General features: G+C 43.7%; 1 protein-coding gene across 1 annotated transcript; it reads right to left on the reverse strand.

Annotated features, from left to right (window-relative positions):
- Positions 1-12,184: 12,184 nt before the first annotated feature.
- On the reverse strand, positions 12,185-13,755 carry LOC131177396 (uncharacterized). The gene has a single exon (XM_058142358.1). The coding sequence runs from the start codon at positions 13,442-13,444 to the stop codon at positions 12,335-12,337; it is 1,110 nt and encodes a 369-aa protein (XP_057998341.1). The 5' UTR covers positions 13,445-13,755; the 3' UTR covers positions 12,185-12,334.
- Between the last annotated feature and the right edge of the window lie 4,847 nt (positions 13,756-18,602).

Raw genomic sequence — 18,602 nt, forward strand, 5'->3', positions numbered from 1 at the left:
AAGAACTTCACTAAAAGTATTCTGCCACATCCTGATGCCCTTTTTACGTTACTTCATCAGTTGATTCCATCTCGTATCGCCGTGTAAGATCGAAAAAATCAACTCACCAACAGGGGCATTAAATCTCTATTTTCTCTACCCGGAGCTTCGCTCCCACACTCAGTTGAATAAGAGACAGATCAACTGAACTCTAAGCAAGAATGCCATAGTAGAGAGATTCGATTTTATAACATACGTATATATTAAGGCTCAAAACCCTCCTTCTTCAATCAGTACGTAGGGAGAAGGGTAGGACCCCAGTTTTTCAACTTTTACTAGATACAGATGATGTAGACAGAATACGAAGATTCTCCCAGGTCCGATAAGTACCCAACTAATTGGAAAACTCCCATCATCTTCAACTAGTTGGTTCTCGCTCTCATAGCAGCTGCAGCCTGCTTCTGACCAGGAATCTGTCGCTTAGTAGCTAATAAGAGAGTCTCACCCTCCCGCGTGATCCTGCAGCGCAAGCATCTATCGATCTCATCCATAAGGGAAGATCCTCAGTTTTCATTTTTTAAGTTGGCTCAAGATGGCCTTGACTTGACTTTTTTCTTAGAAAGAAGTTTGAAGGCATGGTCTTTAATAATCTATTCGAGTTATCTGAAAGAGCCACTAGGTATGAGAACATGCTCAGAGAAGAGTCACATAGAAAGAATACAGTTTATGGCACTTTATTATCAAGATCCAGTAATTTTTGATGTTGATGTGGCTGAGTATTAAAGGGTAATCTTGTAGTTTGTTACATTCTAGTTAAGAAAGATGTTCAGGCACAGAGGTCCCCGAAGACAAATGAACAAAGGAAATCGCCAGATTTTTTTGAATAAGACTGAGTCAACATGTGCTTAGTTCCGGGCATTCATACCCAATTCGCTATTTCACTTATATGCTCCGTTATCCTCTCCTTTAATTTTGTATTCCTCCTGACCCAGATGTCTTCGTTGAGGTAGTGTCCTCGTCACCCGAATAAAGTGCTGATTGTCTGCGCATTCCCTTTCTGTCCTTATAGGCCTACGCCTTCTAATCTAATCCTATCAGTTCAGTCAGCGAATAACCCTCCAGCCAATAATCCTTGTAATCGGCTGACTACCTCCCGGCTCAAGTAATTATTTTTTTTTTGTTTGGTCTTTGACCGAGTGAAGTAATTTCCGTTTGTGTGGCACGAGCGATGTAAAATGAAATCTTGTATCGAGGATATGCGGATGCGGTTGTGGAAGCATTTTTCCTAGCGGCTAAGGAGCAATTGCCTTGAGACTGTGCTAACTCCCCCTAATGCTTAAAACTTCACTTAAACCTTTGAGTCATCGCCTAATCCTTTCATTCTAATGCCAGTAGAAAGAAAATCTATCTAATCGAAGTCCAGGGCCTAATCCTTGTATTGGTTCTTGACTTTCTGTGTAAGAGCCCGCAGGGAAGCCCCATCAGGCTAATGCTCTCCGTACGCCCTATCGTTTAGTCGTAGAAGGTCCATAAGGATTCCAATCGGCTAAGTCTTGTATTCCGTCCTAGCTTTCGATTTCTTCGTTGAAGGAGTTAAGTGCCCCATTATTGATGCGAGCGATCTAAAGCTTATTCCATTACGATACGACATTCTATCTCTTTTTCTATTAGCTATTCTGTGTCAGTTGGTCTCTCATTTTCAGTTGATGTGGAATAGCCATGTGGGGAACCCTCATCAGGAGAGAATTGCTATGTCTGTCGGAAAATCGTTATCTACGAAATTACCAATACCCAATAAATAGACTGAAATCAAGGAGAATCCTTCCTTAAGCTAAGCCGCCCACCTAAGTCCTAATCCTTCACCAAAGAGTAAAATCGTATCCGCCTCTCAATCAGTCATCGCCTACTCCTTCTAATCCTATCGGTCAGCGCCTAGTCTCTTTCGAAGTGCTCGAAGTCGGCTAAGGTTCATTGGTTGCTGCTTTGTCACTCGTCACCCTAAGAGAGGACTGAGTTTGTTCCTGCGCGAGTATTGTTGTAAGGTGGAATGCTTTCCCGCTTTCCAAGCTTTCGGGGAAATTTGCTTTGCCTTGAGGTCTTCTATTCCGTATAGTAAGCCCGGTTGGCATATTGTTGTATGAAAAGGAGTCGATTACCTATTTCCCCTAGTCCCGAAATCTTGTTTAACTTGATCTTAGTCTTCCCGCCCAGCACGTCTTCCTAAAGTGGTCGATGTAGGTTATGGGATTGCGCTTGTAGGACAATTTCCGTATCGCCTTTTTCCTTCCTTAAGAGAGCTAAGCCTGCTTCAAATCAATATTACCTCGTGCTCGTTCGTCTGTAATCTGCTTAGAAAACCCAACATAGAATTTCATCTTTCTTCGTGACCACTTGTGTCAGGATAAGGAGAGGAAAGGTAACTAGGAAGTTACTCCAATCCTCGAGTGTGCCGGAGGGAACTAGTTGGACTTTCCTCTCGAATATGCCTAAGAAAGAAGATTGGAAACCTTCAAGATCCTTCTTTCCTATATCTTTAGGAAACTCCTCTCCAGGCATACTAACTAATAACTAATGCGAGTTGCGAGTCAGTCTAGTTAGTTCCCATGGAAGTCAGGTACTAACTATTGTAGTCCGGTAACGCTCGTCGAGAACAGGCGTCCTACTCTAATTAGGATAACGCATGCACGCTTGGCGCTAACGGGCGGTTACTACACGCGCTACGGCTTGCGCTATTATATATATAAAATAATCGGGTTTCCACCAGGGGAAGGTCTCCTTGGCCAATTATACTAAATATGACATTGGTTACATTAGATTGGAATTCGTACTCTATGGCGTCGCACGGCGTAGCCTGACGGAAGGGAACCACCACCTTGTAGGGCACTTTTTTTAAAAGAGTAATTGTCTTTGCTTATTCCTCGGTGGGGTTACGTGCTTTGCTTCTGGTTCCATAATTGCTTCAATGGCAGCTTAGAGTTCCTGGATATTGATCTTGCTTTCCCTATTTCCTTCTATACCCGCTCCTGTCTTTTCTATGCGGGATAAACTTGCTATGCTCGCTGTTGTTCGTCCGTTTCCAGTTGGGAAGGTAGCAAGGTTCGTTGTCCTTTCACTCGATCGGAGAGGGGGGGCCCAAGACGGGGAACGGCTAGCAGCGATAACACCAACAGCTTTAATATCGGGTGTAGGAGAAGAAGCCGATAGGGGGGGAGGTAGCGAAGAAGACTTGAGCAAAGTACTTTATTATAGAAGAAGATGTTGCTATGAGTGAGTTCGCCATTGTCTATGGGTCGCTCACGTCTAAGAGGGCAGTTGAAGAGTTCCCGTGCCCTGGTGGAGCCCCTAGAACCTTAAACTGCTGTTGACTATTCCCTGCCTTTGTATTGCTAGAATGCTCGAATCAGCGGAGCTCATTAATTGAGAAAGTTAAGATGTCAGCACGCCCCTACCTATGTAGTCGGCTTCCCGGTAGTTTGCGAGATTAACCGCTATTGGAATCGGTCTATCTAAATGTCCTATCTCCAGATGTTTGTATTCTTGAAGTGCATTCACATCTGTGTTCTTTCCCTGGAAGGCATCCCTTATTCGATTCCTGCTAAAGTACGGGGTGCTAATAGCGGGATGCTAAAGAAAAGAGATGGCTATGGCTATGAGACTAGTGCAATCAGGTAATCGACCAAGTACCACATACATGAAAAAAAGAGCATTCCTGCGTACTTATCCACTGGCATTGAAGGAGAAGAATGCCGACTATTTCCCAAGGGTACGAAATACGGCTTGCCTGATTCTTATACTATGGATGCCTCACTCCTCACCGAACCAGAATGGCACCCGCTTTGTGCTTGCTGAAGAGACAGGCAAGCATTCCCTTAGTCCTGCTTTGCCCAACAATGACACTGTGTGTGCTGCTACCTCTCGTGCTGGGACTTCTTCACCTACTGCACTTCCTGCCAAACCACGCTTTTATACTTACTGCACGAGCTGTGACCATTGACAAGAACGAGTGCCCTATACTTCGTAGGAGGGCTGCAGCTTTGAAATCCAACCGAGCCCCTTAGTCCAAATAGAAAGAGTTCTCTGGGCCGATTCACCTTACACCTAAAACACCCTCCGCCCTGGATACTGATGAAAAATCCATTTTTTTCCCTCCCCAGAGCTAGGGACATATATTGCTCGGATTATTCGTTCACAATTAAGACCAGGTGCTCATACCCAACAACGGAAAGAAAGTCAGACTTCGAAACTAAGACAAAGACGCTTTTAAGCATCATTCAGATCGATAAAGTCCGATCGAATAACCTAAGCTAAGGGAAAAGGATTTCGCCCTAAAGCGGGCTGATTGTTGTTTTGGGGCACTAAAAGTTGTTCTTAGGCTAGGCTGCGCTTTACACCTTTCGGTAAACCCGGAGTAAAGGGACAAAGAACTTCTCGCAAAAAGACCACTTCGAGCAGATGTCACGCCTCGGGACACTACACCTATCTATGTCAATAGATACAGACCATCGAGTAGTGCGACAAACAGGCGGGCACGCCATCCAAGTCTTTCAAGTCGGAAGTTGATCCGTGACTACGCATTGCTCCTTTGGAAGGGCAGGGTAAGATATGGAAAGGAAGCCCTATTTCACGGTAAATAGCATCGGAGCTCGTCTCCTACCGGACTTTCTTTTCGGGCTTTCGCGGAACCCCCCGCTAACGCAGCATCAGTGGTGCTACGAGTCGGCCTCAGGAGACAAACCTCTTAGAGAATTGTGCTCGCTAGCCTTCCACGCCATCGGCTTATCCGGTCCCGCACGGGTGCTTCTTTAGAAGAATCGGACAAGTGCCCGACGGGAGGCTTTTGACCGGGCGCATCCTGCCTGATCTCCTTTGGCTCCATTCTTTAGCAGTCAAAGGCATTGACATTCAATCCCTTTTTCTTCTCTTCTATTCTATTTTACGATGCTAATATCGAGAGTTTTTCACTGTAAATAACTGAACCTGTAAGCGTTATAGACCACTTTATAGCCTGTCCAAAAGGTCTTTCATGTGTTAATTTTAGTCGCTTCTTGACGGATGCGGAAGTCACCTTTCTCTTCCCATTGGGTAGTCACTACCGCTTCCTACGATTACACGATTGCCCGAACAAAGCATCCTAAATGCCGAGGGGGAAGAAAACTGGCACGAGTGAGATGTCACTTATTAAAGCAAAAGCCAGAACCCTAGATGCCAAGATCCACGGGCACCCCTAAGGCTTGGTGAGCTAGGTTTAGTGACTGGGGCGGACTTCTATTCTATACCTGTCCCCTTCTTAGACTATTATAGAACCTCCTCGAAGCAAGGAAGGGAATGAATCAGAATAGGCTCGGGAGCTAAGAGAGATTGGAAAGGTTTCAATTCAATTAAATAAGAGTGTTTCACGCGTCTTTCGCTGTCTGTTATTAGAAGAAGGGCGGGATTGGTTTACCTAACCACTAAGTTAACTGAACTTGAATTTCTATACCCGGAACATGGATAAACATCTTGAATCCTTCCGGGTCGACTTTAGAAAAAAGGAACGTCTTTGTACCACTTTTCTTCTAATTATGTTATGATTTAAAACCTCAGTACCTGACTCAACTTGCGCACTAGAAAGCCCCTACTTCTTGATTTACCTGACTAGAAGGACGTTGCTTTCTCTTGAAACGAAAGGGACGCTTCCGTAAAGTAAAGAGCAGAAGCACAGAAAAAGAATACCAAAAGATCTCCGAAAAGAGTTTATTGGCCTGATAAGAGACCAACCCCTTTTAAAATAGATAATTCAATAAGCTGTGAGTTCCGATGATGTTGACGTTAGTAGCGCTTCTTAAAAGAAAGGTGCTCTATCAGACTTAAGCAAGGATGTCACATACTTAACTATTATACGATATTTTTCTTTAGTGAGACTCAAAGTAGGTCAGGGAAGGACAGGATACCACCAAGTAGTCATATGTAACCTTCAGGGGTCTTCCTGTTCGTGAAGAATCAATTCTATAACTAATGAATAGCCTCTCCATTTTTGCCAGCCCAGCCCTTTTTATTTCTTAGTCATGTGAGATAAGGGCAATTTTCTATATCCAAGCAGTACCAGTCAAAATAAGGAGCGACTTATAGAGCGTATGGTCATTTGATAAACCTAAGCCTTGGTAGTTTTCAAGGTTCATACAAGGACTTTTTTTATCCTAAAGAGAAAGAAGAAGAAAAGCAGTATTTCGCGGACCATCACTGGAAAAGAAATTGAGCTGTAGGCATCAAGGTAAGGGACCGAGAAAGTATACTGCAGCAGAAGCGGAATCGGGTTGAAAGGTAAGGATAGCATGATTGACTGCTTGCGGGTCCCTTGGATCATGGGCCACAGCTACTTGGGCCGCTGAACATCATTTGATGTGCTGAGGCTATATGGGCTTAGGCCTTTGATGGCTGTCATTTTCTGGGCTATTTGGATAGACTCAGATCCTTTCATGTAGGAGATGGATGGGCTCGGATCCTTTGCATGATTTCATGTGAGGAGCCACCTTTGACGGGCTTTAAATTTGACAGATCCATCGTGCCTTCTTGCATGGGCTTGGGCTAGCTTGCTTCCTCTGACTTGGATTCTTTGATTGTGCTAATTGCCATGTCATTCCCTTTGATTGCTAATAAGAAGGTAAGTAGCTTCCTTGTGGATAGCTGCACTTCCTTCGCTTCCGGCTTCTTTCAGTCCTCAAGTCGAATCCCAAGGTAAGACCTAAACCACTAATTCCGTCTAATCGGCTTGGCCTATCTCCAGGTATTCCCTAAAAAAGAATGTCATCCAGCTCCTCATCACTGTCACTCTTTCTGGCATCTAGCTCAACGGTATCTGGTTCAATGTTCGCTAATGTCTTTCGTTCGATGTGGTATTTTGATGTTAGGATGAAGATTCAATCCGAAAAAACGACCTATAAGACAAGACAGCTTAAGCCCAATTATTCTAAGCCTATTTCATTTTTAATTTAGCCTTACGCTGATTCAAAAGTAGCTCCCATTCCTCCAAGAGAAGAAATGGCACCAACATCGGTCACTGAAGCACCTTTCGTCACTGAAGGAGCCCGGCAACAGAGTTGATAGATGCCATGAAGCTTCCCCCCTCCCTAGGGTGGGCTTTCCTCCGAAACTTATACTGCATGTGCTTAGCTTAGGACTGCAAATCCTAGTAGGAAGAAGGAATTACACGCGCTGGAATGGCACACTTTCTTTCACTGGTTTGATCATTGGATGCAACGGCACTGGATCGCGAGGAGAAGAACAACTAAGTCGAAAGACTAACACTGTGGCTGGAAAGAAAGAGAACGACAACTCCAGATCCTATTAAATTTCGTGATTTCATCCTCTCCTTTCATAAGTAATTTCATCCCTATCCATAGCTTTCGTTTCTATCCTGCCGTTTGATTCCACTGCTGCTTATATATATCCCTTTGCCCACTTTATTAACACATAGTAAAAAAGGCTATAGAGAGCTTCTTGAGAAGTCACTTTCTTTTTGTAAGATCCAGGTACTTCTAATTAATTGTAAGTTGAGTAACTCAGAGAACTCCAACTCAAACCTCAGAAAAGGTAAAGAAAGATTCAGCCCTTGAACCTACTATCCTAAGATAGATCTTTACCTGAAAAAGGGACTGCAACTTCAATTGGCTAGCTTGCCTTAGGGAATGAAATTTTAATAGTATCTACTAAGGGGATTTCGAGCCCAAAACGCGGGCATAGAAGCGCAGCTCTTTTCCCGTATACATGATTTGGAAGCTCACCTAGCTTACGGACTACCACCACAACTCAACCAAGGCGACTATGCGCGTCTAGTACGAGAAAATTTTGAAAGTGCTGTGAGTCTTAACCATTATCGGACGGCTCTAAGCCTTGAGTTGTTTGAACTACATATATTGGAGCTGAAGAAGGAATGTCAAGACAGAGTATTTAATTATATGCTATCTGAACGGGAATTAGCATCTATTCTTGATCTCTATCCCTTCAAGGATATCTGAAAAGCAGCACATGACTTTCTTGAAGATCAAGTGGAGTCAATCAGTTCTATGCGTTCCCTTTTTCAACGCGGAAGGTACCCAACATTTCTTTCTTCAAGATATTCAGAGGAGAGGAAGAAATTCAAATCTTTATCGAAAATTTTATTCCTTCTTCACCGATGAAGAATTTCGAAGATTGCTTGACCCATGACAAAACTTCTCTGGGTGAATTGGAATCTATTTGTTTAAGAGGTATGGTGTGTAAGCGAGCTAGTCCCTGAAAATGCTCGTTACTTAAGCGTTGGGGTTCAAAATCTTCCTTTTTTGGAGGAGATAAACGTAGGGAAAGCAGGTATCTTATTTACATTACGTGGGTGGGAAACCCTTTAGGCCAGGAAGCTAGCTTGGGAGAAGTAGAACTCTTTCTTTGAAGCAATGGCACAATCTACAAAATCCTTTGTCTTAAGCATATATCTCTTGACCCAACACGGAATATATACTATCAAGGAAGTCCTCGAATGGTCTCTTTTTCTATCTAGGTTGCATGCAGCTAGGATGAGTGATGTCGTAGCCTACTAGACTAGTGTTTTCCCAGTGGGTTGAGGCGATCTATTCCATGTAAATGAAATGTAAATCAGAGCGAGCTGAACGACTAAAAGATAGTTCCTAAGATCGGTAGTTCGGATATCGATATAGTGAGGTCAGAGGCAGGGAGACTAAGGGCAGTGGTTGACACAAGCCTCCTCTCATCGATAAGGGCAAAAGGTACTTCTAGTGAGCAGTACGGAATGAACTGATGCTGAACGTGTAGGAACATCAGCTTCTCAATCTTTAACTATCTCGTCAAGGCGCTATCCAGTGTATGGAGTCGACTGTGTCTAAACAAAAGATCCTCTTTCGGGTCCTAATGCGTTACGCACTCAACGTCAGTCAGGATCTACCCTTCGTTATGGCAGCGGAACGTGAGCAATCGGCTATTGGTCTCTTGCACCTTTCCTCACTATCGTTCGTTAAGGCTTCTTCTCACTCCGGTCGACACTCAGTCCGCTCGCCTCTCTCGCTCTTTCGTGGTGTAGGGCAATCGATTTCAGTTTCCTCGCGGGTGCAGAATAAAGCGTTTGGGTTTTAAGACTTGTACCCGCACCTTTCTTCTTATCTTACCTTACCGGCCGGAAAACGATTCCATCGCCTTGTTGACTACCGACTACAAGTCTGCTTTTTCGATGCGAAAAGGGCCTTAGTTCCTCTCCCTAACGAGCTTCCGTTGGTCGCCTCCCTTCCGTCGAGTGGCTTCACACGTTGGTCGCCCTCCCCTTCAACACTTAAACTTGCTACTACTACTTCACTTGCACGTAAAGTCTCATCCACTCATAGCGATTTTCTCGATTCGGGGACTACGAAAAAAGAAAGTGAAAAAGTACGTAAAGCGTCTCCGTACTTCTCTTAGGCTCGTTTCGGGTATTAAAATAGCTTATTATCTAACTTGTTAGCCATAGGGCTTCGACTCCCCGACAGCTCCCTAGTCTAGCTTCTTCTGTAATAGTACTGTAGAGTCTTCTTCGGCTCTATGAAAAGCTTTTGTGGCAATGGCTAGATCGACTATTGGATCTTTGCACGAATCTCCTTCTGGTGGAAGGTGCAGAGGAATTGGCATAACTGCCATTGTTCTTGTTCTCGACTCTGCAGCTATTGAATCAGGATAGGCTGTGAGGCTGTCGGCATAGTTGCTGTTGAAGAAATGCCACATCTGCTTGCGACGAATAGGTTCTTTGCCAGTGAATCATAAGAGTAAGAGAGGCCTAGCGCTGAATCGGTTGTTGTGCTAGAATCCGCAGCTAGTGAATCCCCAGTTCTCGAATAAGCTGCTCTATATGTTCTCGAATCGGATCGGAAAGGAAGGGAAAAAAGAAAAGTATGCAATGCATATTCAAGGAGACGAACGACGAGATGGCATAAAATGCAAGCTGCTCGGGATTAAGTGACCTAAGGCAAGGTTTTTTTTACTGAACAACCAAGTGTAGTACGAGGCGGAAGGAAGACACACACAGCAAAGCAGGTTAACTTTGAAAAGGAGTCCTGGGACCCCCTAGGTTTGTAGAAACAAAATGAATTATAAGATGAGTGTCGCAGCAGTTTAGGAGTCTAAGCAGGAAAAAAGCAAGCTGGAATTGGTAGTCACTGGGGATATAATATATATAGGCATCGGAACCGAAAGGAACAAACAAGAGTCACTTCAATCGCTACAAGCAAGAGGAAGAGGCAGGAATGGATAGTTCATTATAAAAGGTACACAAGCAATCGCCGCAGGAACCATAAACTGATCTCCTTCGCTTCGTCTCTCCACTGAAACAGCTTTCAATCAATAGAAATCGTATTCGTGAATAAATCTCCTTTGTTTGAATCCTATGGTATGGACTTTTTCGGTAGCAGGACTCTCTTCTGTCCGTTTGAACTCTTGAGCAAGAGCTTCCGCAGGAGAACGGAATAGGCATCCATTAGTTCCCGAAGAAGGCAGGTTTGAGCAAGGAGGCTCAAGAGTCGCTTTTCCAGTGATAGCTTTTGAGTAAGTAAGTAAGTCGAGGGCATAATGAAGGAAGAATTAGAAAGAGTGGAAGGTAGCAGATGGAGATTGAGATTGAACAGTTGGTGGCCCTACGAGGAAGTCTTGCCCATTAAAGTCAGCTTCAAGCTTCCGGCAACCGCTTATCCCAAGGTAGGTGGGAAATGAATGGAGGAAGGAACTACATATTGAACATTTATAGGCTTCGGCGGATGCAGATTAGGCTTATGGGGAAGAGGAAGCAAGGGCTGACGCTTAAGCATCGGCTAGTGAAACAACTCCTGTCCTTATTTCGTATCCGAGGTGGGCTCTTTACACATATGATATGTAGGTGTAGGTATAGTACGGTAAAAAAGTAAGGTTGGGGCTCTTCGATTAGGCGAACCAGTCCAACTAGGCCAAAATACAACTGTCCACCTGTTTCACGGCTTTAGCAAAGCTTAGGTCCCCGGGTCCAAAACGTCGGTTTGTAAGGGCAGAGGGTTTAGAACCTGAAGATGAAGCTGCTGGTGAGGCTTTAGTTTCAATTGAAAATCCAACATCATATGAATGCGAGGGATAAAACCTGGTGAAAGGAAGGCCTTTCCAAAGAACAAAGAAGGTTGGTTAAAGTACTCGCTTCGTACTTAGCCCGGAACTCCTCAGAACACCAAGCAGCGGAAGCGGCGAAAGAAGAAGCCCTCTTGCGCGGATACCACCCCTCGGTAAAGGGCCTGGCCTGCCATAAGCAAGCACGAAAGAAAAGAAGGCAACCAGGAGAAGCGTGGAACAAAGGATTGTGTGACAGATTGGCTTGGGATAAACATCCTATGCATGTCAAATTTATGTTATGTGAGCACTCTTCGTAAGGAGAGGCCTTTGCGGATTGAGGAATAGAGTTATTGCAGTCGTATCTACTGTGATAAGAAAATGGTTACTCCTATAAGGCCAGAAGGCTTTCTTCTGGTTGGATTAAGTAAGTCATATTTGTGACTATAATAAAAGAAGGGGTGCGATAAAGCAAACGTCGAATCACTGGCAGTCCCTCGGCTTATAGAGTCGGTAGTTCGACGTCTTCTGAGGAGTTGCCAAGAATGTTGTTCGCATTTTGATTTAAGAAGTAAGAAAGTTTTTTCCGATTCCTCGAAAATGACTGATCAAGTAGAAGCCAAATCCTTTGAGCCTTCTTTCTCCTCCTTTGACTCCTTCGGTAACCTCCCGCTTCGCCCCTCTCCTTTCAGTCGAGTTACTTCGCCCTCGGTAAGTTCATTTCAAACTGAATTTTTTTCAAAAACCCCGTAATTTTCGTTACTTTATCATTTTCCTTAATAAATGGAATTTCAAATTGCATTTTTTTCATTTTCCCGTGTTTTTTGGTTAAATTCGTTTTTCCGAAGGAGATTGAATTTCAAATTGCATTTTTTTCATTTTCCCGTGAAAATGGTTATTTTCGTTTTTCCCTCGGTAAGTTCATTTCAAACTGAAAATTTTTATAAAACCCCGTAAAAATCGCTTAAATTAAACAATTTTTGAATTTTTTATTTCAAGGAAGACTGGAACTAAAAGCAAATGCCATAACGTTCAAGACCAAGGCAACCATAGCCAAAGAAAACCAAAACTGAAAGGATTCAATCCAGCCACAGGTTCACCTACGGCTACCTTGTTACGACCTCACCTCCGAACATGTCTGAAACCATCTCATCTCTTTTCGTCTCCGAACAACCGAGCTCAGACTCCTAAAGTTTTCTTCGGTCAAAAAGAACAACAATTCGAAATGAGCGCACCAAAAATAAGAATAAAAAGAAATATACCACCACCTAGCTATAATAGGATAGGATTTATTTTATATTATATAAGTAGAGGCGAGGCCATATTTATTGATATCTTTCTCCATATCCATTAGGTATTGCATCTCCTTCTTGTACCATCCGCCCTCTAGCCCCTCTAGCTGTTCTAGCCTGTCGACCACGAAATCTTGAAAGGCTTCCTCTGGTTTGTAACCAGCATTTTCGGCCAAGGCAGGATGGGCAGAAAGCACTTGGCGGAAGGCAGCGAGACATGAGTGTTTCCGCTCCACAACATTCAGATATTCATTTTCAAAGTGGAGCTGTGTGTTATATTCCCGTTGAAATAAAGCTTGATTAAGTTTTATTTTGACTTCCGAAAAATAACTCCCTTTCTCGCATGGATCCTGATTAAGAAAGAGGCAATTCTCACTTTCGAGGATCCGAATTCTATTAAAAAGGGAGTTTTCTAAACTTATATCGGGAGTAGTAAAAAAAGGCTTTCTATTTGAATTGGACCAAGAAGTGTTTGAAGGACCAGCCTGAGCTTCATTGATTGCCATCCTTGGGGGAGAAGAATTGATAGAAGGGCTACCAGGGTTCTCCCCCAGCATGACTTGTCGTAAAATTTCATAGTCATCGGATGTAATCGCCGGAAAGGAATTATCGGGCTCCGCAGCTTGTGGTAGAACCGCCGGCTCGGGGTCCGGAGTGGGGGGTATTTCGAATACTTCTGCCTGTGTACCGGGACTTGGAGCTTGAATTATTCTAAGAAGCGACCCCGAGTTTGCTGAGCCCGAAGAGTCCGAATTAGTAATGATCTCTTCTCCTGAGAAATGTAAAAGAAACCCGACGACAGCAACAGAACAAAGATCACTCAAATAAATGCCTACGCGAGAAATGGAATAGATTCGAACACCGTAAAAAAAGAAAGAAACGAAAAAAAGAATAGAAAGCTGGATAACATAGACAAGTGGAAGGCCGTACTTTTTTGACAATGGACAACGATAAAAATTAAAGAGAAAGATGAAGCCAAATAACAAGATTCCGAGAACTACCAGATTTATACCAGTCGTCATTATAGCTCTTCCTTCTGATCCTAGAAAACGTCCGAAAAAACTTGCTGCAAAGAAACTAATTAAGGTAAGTAAATAACGAACGATAGCCATGGTATTCCTTTGTCTTGTCAAAAATTTCGGTACGACCAGCGCGGTTGTTCGTATTTCATTTTCTTTTTCCTAAAGTCACTAAGTTACTTACGGAATCTCAAATCGTTTCCAAGAAAACTTCGTTAGAATTGGATGTGTTAAGCATATAGGCCAATAGCTTCAACGCGCTTAGGCCACCACCTATAAGCTCCTCTTACTTAATTATTGAGGAGATAGGTTTCAAGACTTTCGACGCTACTTTCTTTCTTCTCTTATGATTATGATATTTATTTCTTGTATTACACTCGCTTCCATGCTGCTCAAGCAGAGCTAACTACAGGGAAGAATGAAATTGGACACCCAGACCTTTCTTATGCGGTAGCAAACCCTTTCTTTCTATACGAGTTTGATTCAGTTGCTTAGGTGAACAAGCCATACCATTCACCTTCTAGCCTCGCCTAGGAGTCTGTGGACATCCATTTACATCATTTCTTTGAAAAGCTCCGACTTCCTTCTTTTCCTTTCCCACACACTCGCTCTACTTTTGAGATATCGTGTAATCATATCTCTCTTTGACTTTCTCTCCCCTACTTCAATTAAAGCTTGCTCAGTGTCCGGAATCGGGACCGGGGTGGACCATGGTAACTCGGCGAGTCATTTACTCATGAGATCCAGCCTTGCCTCCCATACTCACCTCAACCTGCTTTCTTTTTTAATGATTTAGACTTGGATCTAGGGGCCCAGCACCATATCCCTGCTTGAAGAGATGGTCATCTGTGCTCCACAGCTACTGGTGTCATCACCCTACAAAGAGGGGGAAGCAACCAAGATGTATGTCGTCCAACTCAACCTCAGACTCTTTCTTCCCGACCTATTTGACTCTCTGGCCGCAGTTATTTAGGTGGTATCCCGAGATTGAAGAGATCGAATTACTCCCCGGAACACACGAAAGAAAAATATGAACTAGGTAAATAGAAATGGAAAAGAGATGTTTCCAATTCATCAAAATCAGAAGCTTTTTCTACATCCATATGATCTACTAAAGTAGATCGGTATTGCCCATATAATGAAAGCAGATCTTGGTCCATGGAGTCCCAAGAAGGTAAGAACTCCAACCTGTCCGATGCTTCTTCGGCCAAATACAATATACAAGTGGGACCTGCACTATGAGCAAGCTGTGCGAAAAACCGCTTCTTTTTTCCGGTTCCGAAACAACTTGGGCGAAATGGGGTTCTACCGGGAAACCATGGATTTTTTAGTTTTCGCCATTGGTTACTGGTCGAGCCACTGGAATGGAATGAGATAAGAATCTCTGGAGATCTTTCCTCTCCACTTACTCGATACAGGCTTTCCCTCTGTAGAAGACTTCTTCCGAATGGCATAATTGTCCGACACTACGTTCCTCGATCTTCAAAGAAGACTGACTCCTCCTACTCCTCCTTCTCCTTTAGGATAGGATCGTCGTTGGTCCTTCTTTCACTAATGATCTCACCATTTTCTAGTAGTTCGCGCGAACGCGCGAGGGACTATCCTTTCTATCGCTTGCGCTTGCTTTTCACTCTCAAGACAACGGTCTTTCTCTTCTATAAAGCGAAGCAAAGCGCATGGCGCTGAAGTGAGACAATCGAAAGCACGGTGAAAGGAGTACTATCCAGGTGCGAAGAGCTCGATCCGGTTTAGTATCACGCAATTGCTAGAGCACGGGAGGATCGGGGAACAGATATGTCGATGAGGAAGAGTAATAACCGGTAAAGAGAGAAAAATCCCAGGGTTTGGAAAATCGTACCCGGATAGAGATGATGGTCTTCCTCTGATGTCTCCAAGCCGGCCATAATAGAATAGATAGAGCCTATTACAATAGAATCACATCTCGCAGAATCAATCACGTTTATTAGAAGTGGACAATAGAGTGGAAGCTGGGGAAATGGTTGAAATATCGCTCAACATAAAAAGAAACCTACTTCTTTGAAACATCAAATCCGGCGTAGAAACTGTTTGAAGGTGATTTGATGGCAGATATTCTGTGGGGAAAACGCTTGGACTTGGAAGAATCGCGTATCCCTGATCATCGACGATAAAGTGGGAGATCGCGTATCCCTGAAGATCGAAGAGCTTAGTGTGAAACGCTCAGGAAAAGAGAAAAACCAAGGACCTATGGAAGAAAAAAGTCGATGTGGTGTAGAGGTTTTTGATGTAGTCCATATCTTTATGCGCAGGATTGAGTGAATCGTATCAACGAGAAAATGGCGCATCGAACTGAGAGAAAAAGCCGCATGATGGTGGAATATGGCGCACCGCAATCAACGTATGTGAGTGAATGCATTGGCCGAACGGTCACGTTTTACCGCGTTGTCTCATTGGTAATGGGGCTAGAGCTAGTAATAGAGGTTACCCAGGCATAAAAAATGAAAGAAAATCATCTACGAGAGAGTTCCTAAGTTATGTTCCCACTGCGTGCTTCGAGGCCACGACAATGAAAGTTGCAGACATCAAAAAAAAGGGTTCAGAAAGCCTTTCACAAAGAACCTTACACAATAGGGCAAGCCCTAAATGAGTAAGGCCAAACTCAAGGCCTCAGATTCTCACGAAAAAGGCAATCAATGAAGTTGAATAAGCACTCCCAGCAGAATAATTGTATTGAGATTTCGAGCATAAAGAGAGATCTTTTCACATGGCGAGGAAGACTCTCATTAGCAGTCCTTAGGCCTCAAAGACAATAGCTTCCTTGTTCTAGTTATCGCTCCCCGGCTTCCTTCCTCCAACAGATGCGGATGAATTAGCTGCCGTTATTCTTTCAACATTTGCAGAGCTAACCCCTAAAGTGACTTCAGCCCCGTTAGAGCTAACTGCTGCTTCTTCTATAGCAAGTGCCGATCAGGAATCACTGCTTATTCGACCGTTAATGCCGTATGCCTAAAACCGAACCACGCTAATTCAATCTAATGGGCCCCCCTCCGCTCTGGCTAACAATTTGAATCGCCTTCTCCTGCCCTAGGACTCGTAGTGCACTCACTCCCTTTAGAGTTAGCTTGAGCCTACCTTTGCACACCTCCGTTACTCTTTAGTGGGTTTTTATTCTTTTATCTTATTTTCCTCTTCCTCGTTTGCTTAGTCCTTATTAGCGAGAGTTGAGTTTTGACTGAGAGTAGTATCTCCACCAGAGGAGTGCTTGCTTTAATTTAACAGGACGGTTAGCATCTATGCTTCTGCCGAAAGAAGGAAAGAATAGAGATTCACTCATAAGAGATCAGAGAGGGGACTAAGTGAGCTAGCCTACCATTACAGACCGTTGAAACTGGATTGGCTGTCAGTCTTTCTTTTCCGATCTTCCGGATGTATCGGTCAGAAAGGATGTCTTTGCTACTAGAGCGATGGAGGCATAGTTCTATTTTCTTCCTATATCCCAAAAGGGGAGGATCCGCTTCTGAGCTGAGCGGCCCACCTCATAGCAGGCAATAAACGAGATAAGTAAATAGGGATAGAGCAGCACAGACTCCGAACTGATAATGAGCTGAAAAGATGCCAGAGCAATAGCAGAGAAAGGGCGAAAGAAGTCAGCTATCGAGGAAATCACGTACTTCAATCAAGAAATTGCGTGAAGTGGAAGAATAGAGGTTGGCTCCAGTATAGAACTAAAATGGTGAACCTGCTCCTGCCGTTGGTTGACACAGCTTGATCCTTTAAATGATTCAAGGTTGATCCGATCTGCTGATCTACGAAATTTGCTTTTCACTGAATTTCCAATGCTTCCAGCTTTAGTTTGAATTGCTCCTTTATAACCCATCACCTACTTCTTTCTTGATTGACTAGGTCTTGCCCGAAGAAGGGACTGTTGATTAGCTCAATGTATCTTTCCGGATTCCAATTTATCTCGCCGGTGGATGAACAAGGAAAGCATGGAAGCTGACCCTGATGACTTTACTGTACTGATAAGTGGACAACGAAGCTAATACAAAATCCGCTAAGACCCATCTTTCCTAAGCCCATCCATACCGGCGAATACCAGCTCCTCTCTCTTAGAAAGGTAAAAACTTCCTCAACTACGTCGAGCCTTCCTGATTTTGAAGCATGACTAGAAATAGAAAACAAAAAGAACCTGATTACTTACATCAATCTCTTGAGCCCTCATGCAACCCTTTGAGAATTGGAACTGAAACTCGAACGAACCTTTTGCACAGGAACACTGGCAGAGAAAAAGCAGGACGTAATGTGCAAGTTGACTCAGGTGGGTCCATTCCTCGGTCCACCAGTAAAGGAATGAAAGACGAGATTGAGAGCCATGAGCCAATTATCTCAGTTGCTAGCTCGCTAGGTAATATGTAATCTGACGAAACCTTATGAGAAGACAACGAATCCCTCTCTCCAGTCAAGGGTACGAAGTAGAAGTCATAAAGATATTTTGCACGTACCTGTAGACAGTGCTAATATCATCGCAGAGGAGAATGAGGTTGCGGTGATATGATATCAAAACAGAATAAAAAGGAAAATGGCTTTGTCTATCATGGGAGAAGCCCTTCCTCTATCGAAGAACGAAGTCTCCTACCTTCACTGGTAGTCAAAAGATATCAACATTTCAAGTGAGCAGCACAGCCAGACCACGGCAGCATCCATTCAGAGTGAGACTTGAGACAACCAGAAAATCAACAAAATCAGAGCGTTGGGAAAAGTGAAAGAAAGAAAAGACCAAGCCCCAAAACCAACTACAAAGATGCACCGGCACCACTAACAATGAAGAAAGTGGTCATCCTACTATCACGTAAAGGTCACAGAGAGAGACTCCTCGATCGAATCGTAGAATGTAGTTGGTACCACGCATGCTCCTATTCTCAACAAGATTTGGAGGTGTTGGCTAAAGGAAAGGTAGCTTGCTTTTATAAACAAATCGAAGTGGTCCCTCAGCAGACTCGAGCAGTCAACAACGAATAAAGCTGGTTCAGTCACAACCTCACCTCACAACGGACAAAGGGCATAACCTCGTCACGAAATAGAGAAGGAGAATATTAACTTAACTCACTGAAGCATGCAAGCAAGAACCCCTTACGGACTCTGGAATTCAGTTCCAATCCGTCTTTCTTGCGTTCTGTAGGCGGGGACAGGATTCTATCAGGACGGATTTGAGCCTGATGAGTTCACCAATTCCTCTACCCCGCTTCTTGCCCCGCACCTTCTCTTTCTTTCT

The sequence above is a fragment of the Hevea brasiliensis genome, unplaced genomic scaffold (assembly GCF_030052815.1).
Source record: "Hevea brasiliensis isolate MT/VB/25A 57/8 unplaced genomic scaffold, ASM3005281v1 Scaf44, whole genome shotgun sequence".
NCBI lineage: Eukaryota > Viridiplantae > Streptophyta > Magnoliopsida > Malpighiales > Euphorbiaceae > Hevea > Hevea brasiliensis.

What these genes read in the sequence shown, in the direction of transcription:
- LOC131177396 (XM_058142358.1), bottom strand. Translation starts at nt 13,444, where the DNA reads ATGGCTATCGTTCGTTATTTACTTACCTTAATTAGTTTCTTTGCAGCA.